General features: G+C 40.7%; 1 protein-coding gene across 4 annotated transcripts; it reads left to right on the top strand.

The window, feature by feature from the left end:
- Nucleotides 1-202: 202 nt before the first annotated feature.
- LOC125509616 (purine permease 3-like) lies at nt 203-12,976 on the top strand. Of its 4 annotated transcripts, none has more exons than XM_048674624.1 (3): nt 203-1,260; nt 12,139-12,219; nt 12,493-12,668. In XM_048674624.1, the coding sequence occupies exons 1-2, from the start codon at nt 457-459 to the stop codon at nt 12,208-12,210; spliced, it is 876 nt and encodes a 291-aa protein (XP_048530581.1). In that variant the 5' UTR covers nt 203-456; the 3' UTR covers nt 12,211-12,219; nt 12,493-12,668. The 4 variants fall into 4 exon arrangements, with proteins under 4 accessions (XP_048530581.1, XP_048530582.1, XP_048530583.1 ...); XM_048674625.1 differs by lacking the exon at nt 12,139-12,219 and adding an exon at nt 3,319-3,379 and having other exon boundaries at nt 12,486-12,621; XM_048674626.1 differs by lacking the exon at nt 12,139-12,219 and having other exon boundaries at nt 204-1,260; nt 12,486-12,793.
- The last annotated feature ends 2,903 nt before the right edge of the window (nt 12,977-15,879 follow it).

Here is a 15,879-nt window from a genome sequence, read left to right as displayed (position 1 = left end):
TTGTGAATGTCACTTGTCATATATCAGGATGGGTCTCGCGTGAGACCTAGTCTCGTAGAATTCTTTTCGGTAAAAAAGGGTTCTGGGGAGCCCGTTGGAGGACGAGTGGAGACGCTCTTAGTCCAGGTCGGCCCAGGAAAATTCGGGTCCATCACCTCCAGCTCGGCACCGGGATGAGTTTAGCATTACCTTCTATGATTAGAGCGCGGGACCAATTAGATTACACTGCAATACAGAAGACTACTCTCGAGAGGATTGAAACACTCACATATCTGGACCACCTGAGCTCGCGCTCAGGAACGAATTCTCGGGCATCGTACCCGTAATCACCAGATCCCTATAAGACCCTATGCATAAGGCACGTATATGGGCAGTTGAGCCGAGTGAGGAAAAGGTTTGTTCGTGTGCGTGCTTTTGGCCACAGCAAAGCAATCACTCGGCCGGCCGTCTCATCTCATGGAGATAGAAGCGACACCGCTGAGCCCGCAGCAGCAAGCATACAATGGCGGCGGTTCGGAGCAGCGGGCCGGCGCCAGCGCTAAACCACTCTACCGCAACCCCGTCGTCGTCGTCAACTTCCTCCTCATGGCCGTCGGCACGGTGTCTGGCCCGCTCCTGTTTCGCGCCTACTTCCTCCACGGTGGCTCGCGCAAGTGGCTCACCTGCCTCCTCCAGACCGCCGCGTGGCCGCTCCTTCTCCCGCCGCTCTGCGTCTCCTTCTTCTCCCGCCGCCGCCGCCAGCGCGAGGAGAGCGCCACGGAGGCCGCTCCGCTCTCCCTCATGTCGGGCCGCCTCCTGGCGGCCACCGTCGCCATCGGCCTCGTGATCGGGGTCATCGACTTCCTCTACGCGTACGGGCTGGCCTATCTCCCGGTGTCCACCTCCTCCATCCTCGTCTCCACGCAGCTGGCCTTCACGGCCGTGTTCGCGCTGGTGGTGATGCGCCATCGGTTCACCGCCTTCTCCGTGAACGCGGTGGTGCTGCTCGTCGTGGGCGCAGCCATGCTGGGGCTGAACGGCGGAGGGGACCGCCCCGCGGGGGTGTCCCGGGCGCAGTACTACGCCGGGTTCGCCATGACGCTCGGGTCCGCGGCGATGTACGGTCTCGTGCTGCCCCTCATGGAGCTCAGCCAGGCGCAGCACGCGGCTCGCGCCGGCGCGCCGGTCACGTACACGCTCGTCTTGGAGATCCAGATGGTCATCGGGATCACGGCCACGGCCTTCAGCGCCGTCGGCATGCTCGTGAACCGCGAATTCCACGTAAGTTTGTCAAATGCAAGTCTCTTTCGTACAACTGCACTATTGCTGGTCCGGTGTTGCTACCGTTAATTAAGATCGCAACCACACTGTTGTCAGGGCTGGTAGTAGTATTATTACGCGCTTGCATCGCTGACATAGTAAGATCTTATGAAAACGATAGGCCCGCATGGACCGCGCGGCACGAGCACCTCGCGATCAAACAGTGCTATGCGCAGGGAGTACGCTCCACCCATGCATGCATCGTTGATGGAGTCCTAATGCCATCTCCAACCGCAACCCCTAAATCAGACACCGCATCCGTATGTGGATTGGGAGGACCAATCCACAGACACTGATGCGAGAGCCGGCGGCCCAAAACTATCTGAATATCTCTGGTCATATTTCGGAAGAAATTTAACGAAGTTAAACAAATTTGATGCATATTTAAACAAATCGGATGATAGTCATTCATACTTGGATAATTTTTCCATAAAACTGGATGTTTTCATCTAAACCGAAACAAACTCATTACATTTCGACATACTTGGACTTAAAAGTGCTCTAAACCTAGTCTAAATGACTGTTGACGCCCGTTCCCCATGTCCGGGAGGACATGAGCCCCGAGAACTGAAGTTGCGCTTGTGCAGCCTGCAAGCAGCTAATCGGCCAACGATTTGAGCCCGGTAAGCGTGACTTGAGCGGGAGTCAATGAGCGGTGGCCTTCCTGGGAGCCGAGCACCGGTGACCTCCCATGCTCTACTCTTTCTCGTTGTGGGCGGCACCCGCGAACGTGCCGGCTTCGTGGTCGTGGCGGCAGGGTACGGGCATGACGGAGCTTGCGACGTCGTCCTCGTTCTCGCTCTTGCTGTAGACTTCATCTGTCGCCTCGTCGATCTCCTTGAAGGCGTCGCTCTAGCTCCGCCAGTAGTTGCGGCGGATGTCGCGAGCGGAGCAATAGGATTCGAGCAACGCCTCCTGCTTGGCCACATCCACGTCTGGCGCGATGGCCGGGCCGATGCTGAGTTGCTCCTCTGCGCGCCGGTGCTCGTCAAGGGGGCGAAGGCCGTACTCCTGGTTGGCCTGCGTTGATCACTTCGGATGGTTAAGGGCACGGGCGTGGGAGAACAGTCAAGGCAGTCAGAAGTGGGTGTGGCAGTGGTCTGCCCCCCCCCCCCTCCCCCCGGACCGCATTGAATGGCAAAACACACACGGTCCGGACGGTTGCATGCGGTTTCAAAGTCTGTGCGTTGGATATGCCCAAACACATTTCAAAAAGGAACACGTATACTTGTAAATATAAGACTCGGCAGCTGAGTTTGACGATTGTTAGTACAAAGCCTACTCCTATACTGTGCATGCGTTATCAAACTTCATCAATTTGACTCACAATGGCTACATCACAGTGGACTCACAAATATTTATTTATCAGCATAAACGTCCGATCAATATAACTCATCGTGCTTTTATACTTATGCGAATCTCGATGGTATGATTGGGTGGTTATGTTCTTAGTGTTGACTTAGAAATGATTGTCCCACTTTGCTTTGAGAAATAGGCAACCATAGGAAATATTATGATTGGATTTTCTGGATAGATGAAGATAATATTAGATTTGTTAAGAAGATATCGTTTATATATTGTAATGCATGTTGAAGATTGTGCTTATTTCTAAAACGACATCTATTTATGAATGTCGAGACTATTGTGCTCACTTCTAAAACGACATGCATTAACGGATGGGGACACTAAGACGTGTTCGATTCGTTCAGATGAGAATTCGAATATCAGTCCGATTGATAGCATATGTAAAAAAAGATTAATAACATATGACCCCGACTCAAAAAAATAATGATTTATGACTAGTTTATCGGTATCAAAGTTACCACGTGGTAACTTGTTACAAAAGGGCTGGTGCCTAGAATGTTAATTAGTTATGTGGTAATAAAAGAGTGCAAAAAAGTTTGCTGAAACATAAGTTCCACCCAATAATTTATGATGTTGCCATTGTATGGGTACCAAGTTTACCACATGGTAACATGTTCGAAAATAGGCTACTAACTAGCCAAAAATGCCCAATAGGTCATGGTGCCAAGCGGGGATGGTATACGTATGTACCTCGCGCTCCTCTGAGATGTGCGCAGTATGTATTTCCTCCGTTTCTTTTTACTCCGAATATAAGATTTGTCTTAGATCAAACTTCATAAAATTTGACTAAATTTATATTTTATATTAAAAAATATCAACATCTACAATCCGATAGATATACAATATGAACATTAATGTCATGATGCATCTAATGATATTGATTTGATATCATGGATGTTGGTATTTTTTCATATAATATTGGTCAAACTTTAAGAAATTTGAATTAAGACAAATTTTATATGTGGACTAAAAAAAACAGAGGGTATACACGAGCAATCATGTATATCTGATTTCAGAAATGCAGAGTGGTTACAATACCACACACCAATAATTGCATCCGACCCACATGTTGACCAGGAGGAGTTCATTTCCATTTATGTCTATTAGCTGGCCGGCGACAACTTGCAGCGATGGAATGCATTTTCTTCTGTTCTCTCCACCAGGCAAATCCCCTATCATCGTGAGTGTGGACGTCCTGGACACACATGTGGTCCGGACTATCTGACCGACCAGATATTCAAGGGGATCCGAGCAATTGATAGCATCTATGGCCGGTCCCTCCAAATTCTCCCGACGTTGAGGCGGGCAGCCCTGTCATTATTTGGACAGGAGAGAAGAAGGAAAAATATGACCTAACCAAACTTTCCCCCCTTCCCGGCACACTTTGTCTTATGTCTGGGCAGTCCGCAAATACTCATACTCAGCCAATATATGGGGAGGATATAGGCTCGGGTGTGTCGGGAAGTGTGCCATGCATGATTTGGCCCATCCTAAATCATATTTTCTCTTTCTTCATTCATTCTTTTCTACCCTTTTCATCCTCATTAATCATACGCATGTGACCGAACATATAAGCAAAAAAATGGGGAGAATGAGTGTTTGCATGGACAAATAGAGACTTAAAATGGGCATGCCCGGACACTGACTGGACTTGCCGCGGACATTTGAAGGGCCAAATTTGCCTAGTCCAGTAGATGCCCTAGCAATGCTAAAATGGCCTGGTTTCTGGATAGAGGTAATATCACCGGAAGTTATAGAACTTGCGCTCAATGTTCAGTTTGGTGCTAGAACTTTAAAAATACGGATTTGTGGTCATCTAACTTGACATCGCGTGCAAATACGGTCACAGAATACGCATGCGGACATATCAGGGTGTATGGGCCTACTTGTCGGTGAGTGATGGCCTTTGGCCAATTGATTTTTGCACAAAACAACCTTACTATTTCTTATTTGCGGGAAAGGCCAACCACTGTACAACAGCATATTGATACGAAAATTAACGGAAAGGACCGACCTCTGTACAGCATATAGGTACGATAATTAACTAAAATATCAGCGAGGCGGGACTCGAACACACGACACAAATTAAGGACACAAGATCCTCAAAAAAAATTGAGGACACGAGCCACTCTAGCCAACCAACCAATCCTTGATGTTCATATTTCAAGTATGGATAACAAACTAAGATGTATTGAACATGGAGCCTAATGACATTTAATTTTTCGTACCTATGAGCAGTGGGTCCTACCTGTCATTGCACATTGAAAATTAACAGGAAAAAGTGTGGCCCCCAGCTCTCGAACAAACAACCAAAGAGTGCATACAGGACATTCTAGCCGCTACAACCTACACATATTACATCTTTACGGTGAATAACTAGTCTTAATGTACTAGAAATATGTAAATACTACGTAAACAATAATTACAATAATAAAAATAACGTCTAAATATGTGTTATAAATATTGTACATACAAACTATATAACCTACTTTTAAATTTGTTCATGTATTTTAAAAATATTCATATATTTAATTTATGAATTATAAATTTTGTATCCTTTCAAATAAATATTTCCAAAATTAAAATTACAAATATCATTTTAACTTTGCAAACATTTCAATAATTGTACTCGCATTTGTAGAGTTCAACTTTTGCGTAACTTAAAATGTAAACATTGATATGAATATTCAATCATGTATAATATTGAAATTATATAATTTTTCGAATATAAGTCATGAGTAAAGTTTATACACAAGTGAATAATTTCGAAAATTTAGTAAATGTTTGAACTCATCATTTTGCATGATTTAAATATAAGCCTCGAGTGTGTTATTTTTCTTGGATTCATTAAACATATTTATTTAATAAAAAATTCAATGTCAGTTTAACTAAATATTTTTTATATAAATATGCATGTGTATATTTAAATGTTTTTATTTACTAATAATGATCGCTTGTATGTATAATATTCTTGGAACATAAATTTGTTAATTATGTTTTACAAATATCTTTAAAAAAATTGCAAGTGCAAAATGGGCCGCAGTATCCGCAGAAATAAGCCGGCAATGGCAACCCCCTTCCGAAAGACTCTGTTTTACAGCTCTGTCAAACCGTCTTGATGTGCAATTAGCTAATTAGTATCACTCCCATTGTTTTACTGCTCCACTTGTAAGTACTATGTTGATGGCATCATATTTTATCTTAATGTGTCAACCTACCGAATATGACTTCTGGTCCTGCTTAACGGAATCAACTGTAGCAGTACGTGCCTCTACATATTTTAGGTTAAAAAAAGGACCGGTAAAATAGCTTAAATGGGCTGCAGATGTACACCAATTCCTCATAGATGCGGAAAAAAAATGTCATTTAAGTTCCACGTTCAATAAATCTAAGTTTGCTATCCATACATGAGATGCGAACGTGAAGGGTGGGTTGGCTGGAGTGGCTTGTGTCGTAAACATTGACCGCAAGTTAAGTATCTGCTCACCCATTGTTTGTGTTAATTTTTGTACCTATATGCAGCACAACAGTCAGCCTTTTCCACACAAAAAAAATGTGAGGATGTTTTGTGCAAAAGTTAGTCAGACGAGCAACATCACTCATTGACAGATGGGGTCATACACCATGATACGTCCGCATGCGTATTTTGTGACCATATTTGCATGGGATGTCAAGTTAGGTGATCAAAAATCCGTATTTTTAAAGTTTTAGTACCAAACTGAATATTGAGTGCAAGCTCTATGACTTCTGATGATATTACCTCTTCTGGATACATGTGAATGTTGCATGCAAGTATGACAGGGCCCCAATTTACTTTTATCTGGACCCGTAGGGTTGGACCACATTGAGTAATGTGCATCTAATTTTACGTTGTGTGGGCGGCTAGTTTACCATTTTGGCTGGTGGACCACGGGTAAAAATATTGCACCCTTGGACCCAATCGATCTATTATCCACGGTAAAATTAGTTAATGCGGTAGTTGGACTTCTCAAGAGTCCTGTGTGCAGTAGAAATGTTAAAACAGTAGAGTTGCTTTTTTACTGATGTTAAAAGACTAATTGTGTAATTTTGTAAAAGCTTCCCAAAATCGCAAGCAAAATAAAAAACGAGGAGAACATGGATGAGAAATAGAAAGAACTTTGTGTTTATTTGTGCAGGCTGCCTTTAAAAATATAGTGTTTATTTTTTTGAAAAATAGTGGTTAGTTTTTATTTACAAGGCAATGTTCGTGGTAAAACTCAGACCAGTTGATAACCTGCAACAACTCTTTCATTTACTGGGGCCCCAAAAAGCCCTCTTTGTTTTCATTTACTTCCCCTCTAAAGAGTCCTTTTTTTTGGACAATCGCCTCTAAAGAGTCTTGCTTAGGTCAGTTCATATTCTCACCTATCGTACCATTGCCAGTGGCATTGTGTACGGTTGGTCCACATGTAAACACCTCTAACACACTTACGCACATGTGATACCTAGGAAGAAATCCATAGAAGATATCTATACATTACTGGGTGTAAGAAGATCTAGTTGGTAAGAAGAAAATACACTTTCGTATTTGTATGGATTTCTGAAATTGATAATCATACAGGATCCCTCTTTACCATTTTGTATAAAAGACTATTCTATTTATATAAATATGGTATATAGGCATATCCAATCCTCTTTTATCCACTAGTTACCTCCCTTTAGTTTAAGATATAGTGCAGTTTGGTAGCTTATAAGACTCGTAACTTTAGGATTGCGGGTTCAATTGCTCAAGCACCACTCAAGGCGTGCTCAACAAAAGAAGAAAACAAAACACTCATAAACTCGCGAACTTCACACAGATTAATTAATTAGAAACATTCAATATGCATGCTACCTACCAACTTGCTTAGTACACTCACACACTGCATGCCCCGTTTGTGCGTCTTTTTCGACCTTTTTCACTGATCTGACCATCTGAGTAAATCTTAGCACAAAATGAACTTTTTTCAAAACTAATTTTAAAATTTGACCCACTTCAGAAACGCCACAGACCGGGGCGTTGCTGCACTATACATAAACAAGAACCTAACTTGCGTTGCTGGCCTGATCGAGACACTGCATGGCAGGACAGAAACGCCACAGCGTAAGGCGTTGCTGGAAAGGCCAAGCCCCATGGCGTTGCTGCCCAAGTGCCAAACGCCAATACTAGTAGCGTTTCACTAGTTTACTCAGATTTGCCAATTATTTATAAAGAGGAGCAACGCGAGCTAGTTCGGCGTTTCTAAATAGAGAAGAAACGTCACGGTTTGTGACGTTATCAAAAAGGTCAGATCGTGAAATAGTTTTTGATGGAATTTATTTTGTGCTAAGATTTGCTGAGAAGGTCAAAACAATGAAAAATGCCGTGTTTTTCATCATATCCTTTTGGGAAGCACTAGGGCTGGTTTTTTACTTCCCATCAGACCAGTCAGTGGCTGTTTGATCAAGAACACGTGCATCGTCCGATCTACCGGTAAAAATCCTCGCGCCTGATTTGCTGGACTGTAGCGTTAATTGACTGCTTCCTCGTGTGATGGTAATATGTTTTCCGTCCAAAGGAAACATTCCTTTTTTTAATACACGCAGAGACTCATTCATATGCACACATGCACACCTCTATGAATGCACGCACACCCTACCTTTATGAGCATCTTCGAGAGATTGGGACAATATATCATCTTGAAGTTAACAAAGTCATCATAGGCATCTTCGTAGTCGACAAGAACGTCTCCTCCTACTGAACAAAGATCGCCGAAAAACCTGAAATAAATCCAGAAAAATGCGAGCACCGGTGCCAAGTCTAGGACTTGAACCCTAATGGGTTTATTCCACCACAAAGAATCTAACCACTTGAGCTAGGCTCAGTTCACAGAAACATTCTGTTTAGTGGATGAAATCATCATTATTATTGTGTGATCGAAGCAAGTAACTCACGTGATGATACATTTTTTGTGAGCAACAAAAATAATATTTCTATCCTACGTTATCATGGTTTAAGTGCCTTCGAAGAAAATTTGGCGTGAGGAAACAACTTCTGCGGTGACACAAATATGTGCTTTGCACACAAAAATCACGTGGGAGCACAAAGAGAAGCATGAACCATCGAAACAAATTTCAAACTATATGAACAATAATTTACAACTCTATTTAGAACAACAAAATTACTATTACAAAAAAATTACTCTTGTCCAGCCTTTCGTCGATAAGGTAGCCAGCAACGAGTGCAACATTTTAGTACCATCGTCACTACCGCTAGAAAAACACCACCCTCACTGGACTCAACTTCACTATAAAATCATCCAGATTGTGTGGGAAATGAACAAGCACGGCTCGAAATGAGTGTATCAAAATGTCTGTACAATGAAAGCACCCATGAGAAGAGACAAGCAATGAAGCACACACAAACGTAGGTCAAAACATAAAATCTCTAAAGGAAGCAAAATGTCGGTACAATTTACCAGAGAAGCAACTTTAATGGCAGTTGAAGAATACTCTAACATTGGTTGAATCAAAAGTTCACGGCCTAGTAACATATGTGAGAAACAAAAATGTATATCACTGATATATGAACACAAAACATATGTGTTAATGCTGGTAAAAAATACATCAAGCACAAAGTATGGTAGCATTCCTCCCTCACATATTGCACATTACTAAAAAATTGGCGTAGTCATAACATTGTACGTGTACAAGCAACATGGATGAGTAGAAAATCATGGAAACATATGTGAGAAACGATGAAGCAGTCCTACCAAAAAGCTGACACAGATGATAACATGGTTCTGTGTGCAACATGTATATGAGAAATAAAGGAAGCACATACTTTTAGTGGTAGAAGCAAACATGACTAACACAAGAAGGAAGTGAGAAATAATGGAGTGTGGTCGATGGTGGTCAAAGAAATTTGTGTACACCCGAAAATAATATAAGAAGCAGTGGAACGCTGGAAGCATGTTGCAACCTTCATTTAATACTACGGTCTATTCCAATGCTCTTGAAATAACATCTATCTCGGTGGCTTGCGAGGAAGCATAGTCGGTGGTGGTTGAAGCAAAATTATGTATTCACTATCGAGACAAATATAAGAAGCAGTGGAAGTATGCTGCAACCTTAACTTTTTGAAAGGGGTAAGAAGCATGCACTTTTTTGGAAGCATCTAGTTAATGCAATTTCAACACAACTTATATCTTGTGGAAGCATAGAATTTTTAAAATTATAGATGACCAAATCTTTCCACCAATATGTGGGTGCACCATTATACGTTCTACAAAACAAATTTCATGTGAATTAATTGGTGATTTTGTCAGGTTAATTATACTCTAAACTGAGCAGGCTCAAGAGGATAGTTGCAATTGCATTCTCTCCGCCCTGGTACTACTAACAATGAGAACAACTTTCTATGGTTGCAAACTATATAGACCAAAGAAGCTATGTAGTACACATAAAAAACATGGGTGTTTCGAACCAAGAAATTAGTGCTATATCAACATGGCACCATAAATGGAAGCATATAAATTTGCAAAATTAGTCGCCAACATGTATGTGCATGTTTAGGTGATCAATATACCAATTTCACTGGAATTAATTGGTAACTTTGTGAGCTTATACATACGGCATGGTGGGAAATCACATGATATCAACAGAAAATGGTATTAATAAAATGCAATCTGCTGGTACAATTGTTTGTATTTTACAGATTCAATTGAGTACTTGCCAAGAAAATGGATGAAATAGATGCCAGGGCAAAGGAGAGCATGAGAGGGACGATTTCTTACAGTTTTGTGTGTATTATCGATGCTGCGAAGAAGGGCCAATGCACGATGGGGCCTGAAAAAGTGGCCTCTACTGTTGGGAATCATGGTTAATTAGGTCAGCAATGTCGCACTAGCACAGCGGATTGGGGCGCATCAAAAAGGGCGGCCCAGGGGATCAAGCATGACGACACTGGTAGAGAAATATGGGTGACACCGACAGAGAAAACAGAAGTGATGTGGTGGATGGCAAGCTCGGCCGCGAGGAGGCGTCAGGCGCGATCGAAAGGAATGGGGTGCGGTTAATTAGGGAATAGGGATAGAGGAAAGAGATGAGGGATTACCGGGATTTGGTTGCATGGAGAAAAGGAGGTTAGCAACATGGGGAGGTAGGTTATCTGGGTCCTGAGATCAAACATGAATCAAGGGTGCAAGAGCAGTCCAACGACTGCTTCCTGTGAGACTATAGATAGGAAGTGTTTCCCTATCCATTTTGCATGCCAGTAGAAAGGTTGAAAGTAGGGGGAAAATTATATGAGACCAGGTCTCACGGGCTAGCAGGTGAGATCCATCCTGATGAATGACACGTGACATTCACAAATCATAAAGCATCTAATCTCTTCCTCTTTGATTTCAAGTGGGGTGGGGTAGATGCTTTGTGATTTGTAAATACCACGTGTCATCCATCAGAGTGGGTCTCACATGCTAACCCGTAAGACTTGGTCTCATATAATTCTTTTCCTAAAATTAGTGATGGAGCTAGCCCAATCATCGAAAATCAACAAGATTTAGGCACGGTCATCCCGATTAGAGTTCCCCAAAGAAATTCGTACTTGTATTCTACTACCACTTCTCTATGCATCAATGAACATTTACCATTAGAACAAGAGGCACTCACCTAGGCTCGCAGGGTTGTAGCCGCGCCACTTCTAGAAAGTGATGTTTTGCATACAAAATCGGCTTGCACATGACTCAAGGTGAAAGTGGTTAGGATAATTCTCGATCAAAATTGTTTCCAAATTAATTAGCTTTCATAGGATATGGTAATAGATTTTTTATGTCCGAACATCTGGCCCGAGTCCGAGTCCGACTGATATGATGCGGGATAGGATATAGTATTACAAAATAGTACGCCATAGGATAATCCATTTTTCCTAGTTGGATAATACGATCTATTAAATATAGATATCTGATTTATCGATGGAGTTTTAAGTATTAACTAGCAATAGGTGAATGTTATATTCGCCTATGAGACAAGACGTATGCTTTTCAGTTATCTATTTGGCTTATTTTAGTACGTCCTAGTGCTTTATGTCTGTGTATGTTTAAAGTGTATAAGTAGAAATACTTGCCCATTGTTTATTTGTTTTATATATTCTCCATATATGCATGTGGTAGTTGACCGTTTCTGATCTAAGGTCGTCCCGTTACCATACCGTGTTTGAATCCGCATAACCCGGTATTGGAATTTGCATCTGTCCCGTTCCCTGATCCGAAAATAAATATGGAATGAGATATGGTATAGGCATTATCCGTCTAAATTTGATCCAGTTTCACCCCTACATGAGAGGTGGAGAAAAGTGAGCTCATAAAAAATGTTATATTTTGCAAAAAGAACTTGGAGTAAGCTTATGGAGCAAATGTCAAATTTTAATCCATTTTCTAGACAATGTATTAGTTTTTATTTGAAAACATGCATGAACTCAACATGTGGCCGCACCAGAGCATTAAGGTGGAGGCGGAAACAATGTGGAGCAGCGGCAATGATGGATGCAAGGGTGGCGGCAAGGCTTAATGGTGTGGGGTAAGTTTGGTGTAATCACGCGCGGGGGGGGGGGGGGGGGGGGGGGGGTAGTGTCTTGATCCATTGGTTAAAAACATTAACTATGATTTAGAATAATAAAAAAACATTGAGCTACCTAATTTTATGTTTGTGAGCTTAACTTCACTCACCATCAAAGTGCCATATGCAATTGGTGTTTTCAATACATTTTCTTGTTCAAGGAATTGAAACTTTGATTTTAAGAGGAACACCAATAACCGAAAGAAATTAAGGATTTCCTTTGAAAGAGTGCAGGAAATTCCAGATGAAGCACGGAGGTTCGACCTCGGCGAGGCAGGCTACTACTTTATGCTAGTTAGTTCAGCCACGGCTTTCCAGTGCTACTTCATCGGCACGATTGGTGCCATCTTCTACGGCTCGGCGCTGCTGGCGGGTGTCATCATGACATTGCTCATCTCGGTCACCGAGGTGTTTGCCATCCTTTTCTTCCATGAGCCATTCAATGGCACCAAAGGTGTCGCCCTCGCGATTTCTATCTGGGGTTTCATCTCCTACTTTTATGGTGAGATTCAGACCAATAAGCAGCAGTCCAACATGTCGACGGATAAGGAGCACTTGGACCCATAGATCAATTTCTATTGTGGTATTGTTTGTACTTTCCAGTAAAGACTTTGTGCTCACGAGGTCACTTTTACCCTTCAACTTTGAAAAGTCAAAACGTGTATTGTAAAGTTTCAAACTTTTCCTAAAGAATGTTCCTCATGTATTTCAGAAATCATTCATCGTGTATTAGAACATGTTCATATTGCATTTAAAAATTGTTACTGTGTAAACGTTTAAGAAAAAACAGGAAAAGGTAAAATAAAAAATAAAAAAGTGAAGAAGAAATACACAAGGGAATAGTAGAAAAAAGAAAACTTGGAAAATAGAGAGAAAATAAAATAGGAAAAAGAATTAGAAATGGAAATAAATAAAAAGAACCAAAGAAACAACACTAAAACCGGTAGCGGAAGAAGAAGAAATCGGTAGAGAAACATCCGCTATGACAAAAAAGAAAACGTCCGGCTCGCTCCGCTATTGAGCCGTGGGGCAAAGCATAGCCTTTGCGGCAAAGAAAGGTGGTGATATATGTACCACTTAAACTAGCTATAGTGAACTTTTCAAAAAAGAGACTAGCTATAGTGAAGAGTATATTACTAGTCTATGTTACTATCTCTATAATGGGAAATAACATATGTGTGGTGTCAATATTTTATTTATTAGGTTGTAGGCTTATCTTGTCTTAATATGTGTAATATTACTTATAGTGTGAGTAACATATTATGTTACTATATGCCTCACTTTCCTCATTAATTATTTGTTACATTGTCTACTTTGTCTACATATGTGTAACGTTACTCTCACTATGGGTAGTCTTATAGTAATCGCCCAATCCTATCGCTCACATGCGGCTCTCATTGGTCAGCCCTAGTAGTGCAGTTTCTCTTGTATTATCGTTTTTGTTTTGTATTTCTTGCTTATTTCATCTTTTGTTTTTTACTCTTTTTCTCTGTTTACTAAGGTGAAATATATGGATATTTTTAGATATGCATGGCCACATTTTTACATAATCAGTTTATCTTAATAAATTATTTATAATAATTTTAAAAATAAAATAATAAAAGTACACATCTTAGAAAAAAATTGCACGTATAAAAAACTAATCTTCATTTATTTTGTCAAAGGGTTCATCACGTTTTCAAAAAGAATGTTTATGTATCTTTCTTATAGTACTGTTTAGAAACATATTCATCATATGTTTTAAAAATATTCATCATGTATTAAATAACTAAAAAAATTCATCATGCATTTTAAACATGTATTTAAAAATTTATCATAGTGTATTTGAAATGTTTAACATTACACTAAAATTTTAAAAATTACTTAACAAATACTTGTCATGTATTCAAAATGTTCACCTTGTGTTCTAAAAAATATTCAATGTGTATTTGAAATTTTTTATCATGCATTCTAAAAATGTTCAGTGTCTACAAAACAATGTTCATCGTGCATTAAAAATGGTCAACATCATTGAAAAAAATTAACGTGTTTCTAAAAATGTTTGAACTTTTATTTTAAAAGTGTGCTACGTGTATTTCAAAATATGTAAAAAAAAATTTATTTTTTTATTTGTCAGAAAATTACAAATTTATTTTGTAAAGGTAACAAAAAATGGAACAGCAAAATTAAAATGAAAATAATAAGAAAAAAGGAAAATAGATTAAAAGGAAAATTTTATATATATATATATATAGAAAAAGAAAAAATGGGCAAATAGAAAAAATAAAACAAAAACCAAATGTAAACGGTAGAGTTAGAAAGAAAGAAAGAAGGAAAGAATGGAAAGGGAAAAAATACCGGCTTTTAGACAGGTTTAAGCTGGAGCGAGCGCGTGTGAAAGAAAAAGGGGAAATCTGGTAGTGTGAGCAATCACACACGGTGAAATAGAAGGAAGAACCTGTTATCGAGGGATCTGGGTGGGAGCGAGTGCAGGCAAGAGTTGTCCTATTGCTCGCTACGAACGATGCATAACTTTTGCGTTGTTGGTATTTATTTGCGTCTCATTATTAGGTTCTTAAGGTGGGCTGATGTAATGCTTTATTGGCAGATCAACCCAAATGGTCTAGAACCACCAGGTTGAAGTTTGTGATTGCTTGTCTTTGTAGTGCTGAGAACCTTGTTTTATATATTTCCAAAGTAATGTATCCTATTCAAGACAGCGAATAAATTGAGAAAAAATCCCCAATCCACTTCAGTAAAAACTGACAGAACCAAGTGCATTGTCCTATCATGGGAATGTTGCAAGTTCATAAGAAATCACTTTTTTTTCTTTTAGGAAAGAAGCTCTCACTTAATGAGAAGTACTTCAGTATGCCTTTGATGTCAAGAGATCACTAAATGGAACAATCAAATACATCAAGGATAAAGAAAAGTCGGCCTTATAGGGGGAGGAAGCCCTATGACTTTATTTTCAAGGTAGAGAAGGTCCCAAAGGCCGGCTCCACCCACAACAGAGGTACACACAGGCACCACACATCGCGTGGGGAAGAACACAATGAGGGACCTTTTTTGGTGAGAACGAGGTTTCGAGTCCTGGCTGGTAGCCTCAAGAGGATCTACCATTGTGGTACAAGTATAGAATTTGGAAGTGGATCCAAAGCTGGATAGAACTCATCCTGTCGGCAGAAGGAAAGGAAATGTTTATAAATGGGTGTTCAAGTGGCCTCGACATATTATCTGGCTTGTTTCCGCCTTCCGAGAAGTCTTTGTGGATGTATCACATCCATGATCTGCAACTTTTGGTGGGGCTTGCGCAATGGTCGAAGGAAATCCAATTGGGTGTATGTCTTGTCAACGCCCAAATACACTGGAGCTTGAGTTTACGTGACATGGAGATTTTCATTCTAGCACTACTAGCTAGGCAATCATGGAGAATTGTGCAAAATACCGAGTCTAGTAGTCCCCGAATTTGGAAGGTGGTTTGCTTCCCAAATCTATATCTTGGAAGAATGACCGGGAAATTCACCATCTAAGTGTTGGGATATCCTCCTCATGTGGGCTATAAGGAGATGACCATTTGAAGAAAGACGATCCACGAGAAAATATTCTAGAGCCAACTAAGAATACATGGCTTTGCCATGA

This window comes from Triticum urartu, chromosome 5 (genome assembly GCF_003073215.2).
Source record: "Triticum urartu cultivar G1812 chromosome 5, Tu2.1, whole genome shotgun sequence".
Classification (NCBI taxonomy): Eukaryota; Viridiplantae; Streptophyta; class Magnoliopsida; order Poales; family Poaceae; genus Triticum; species Triticum urartu.
The sequence above is the reverse complement of the archived record's forward strand: the minus strand, read 5'-3'. Positions and strand labels throughout refer to the sequence as shown.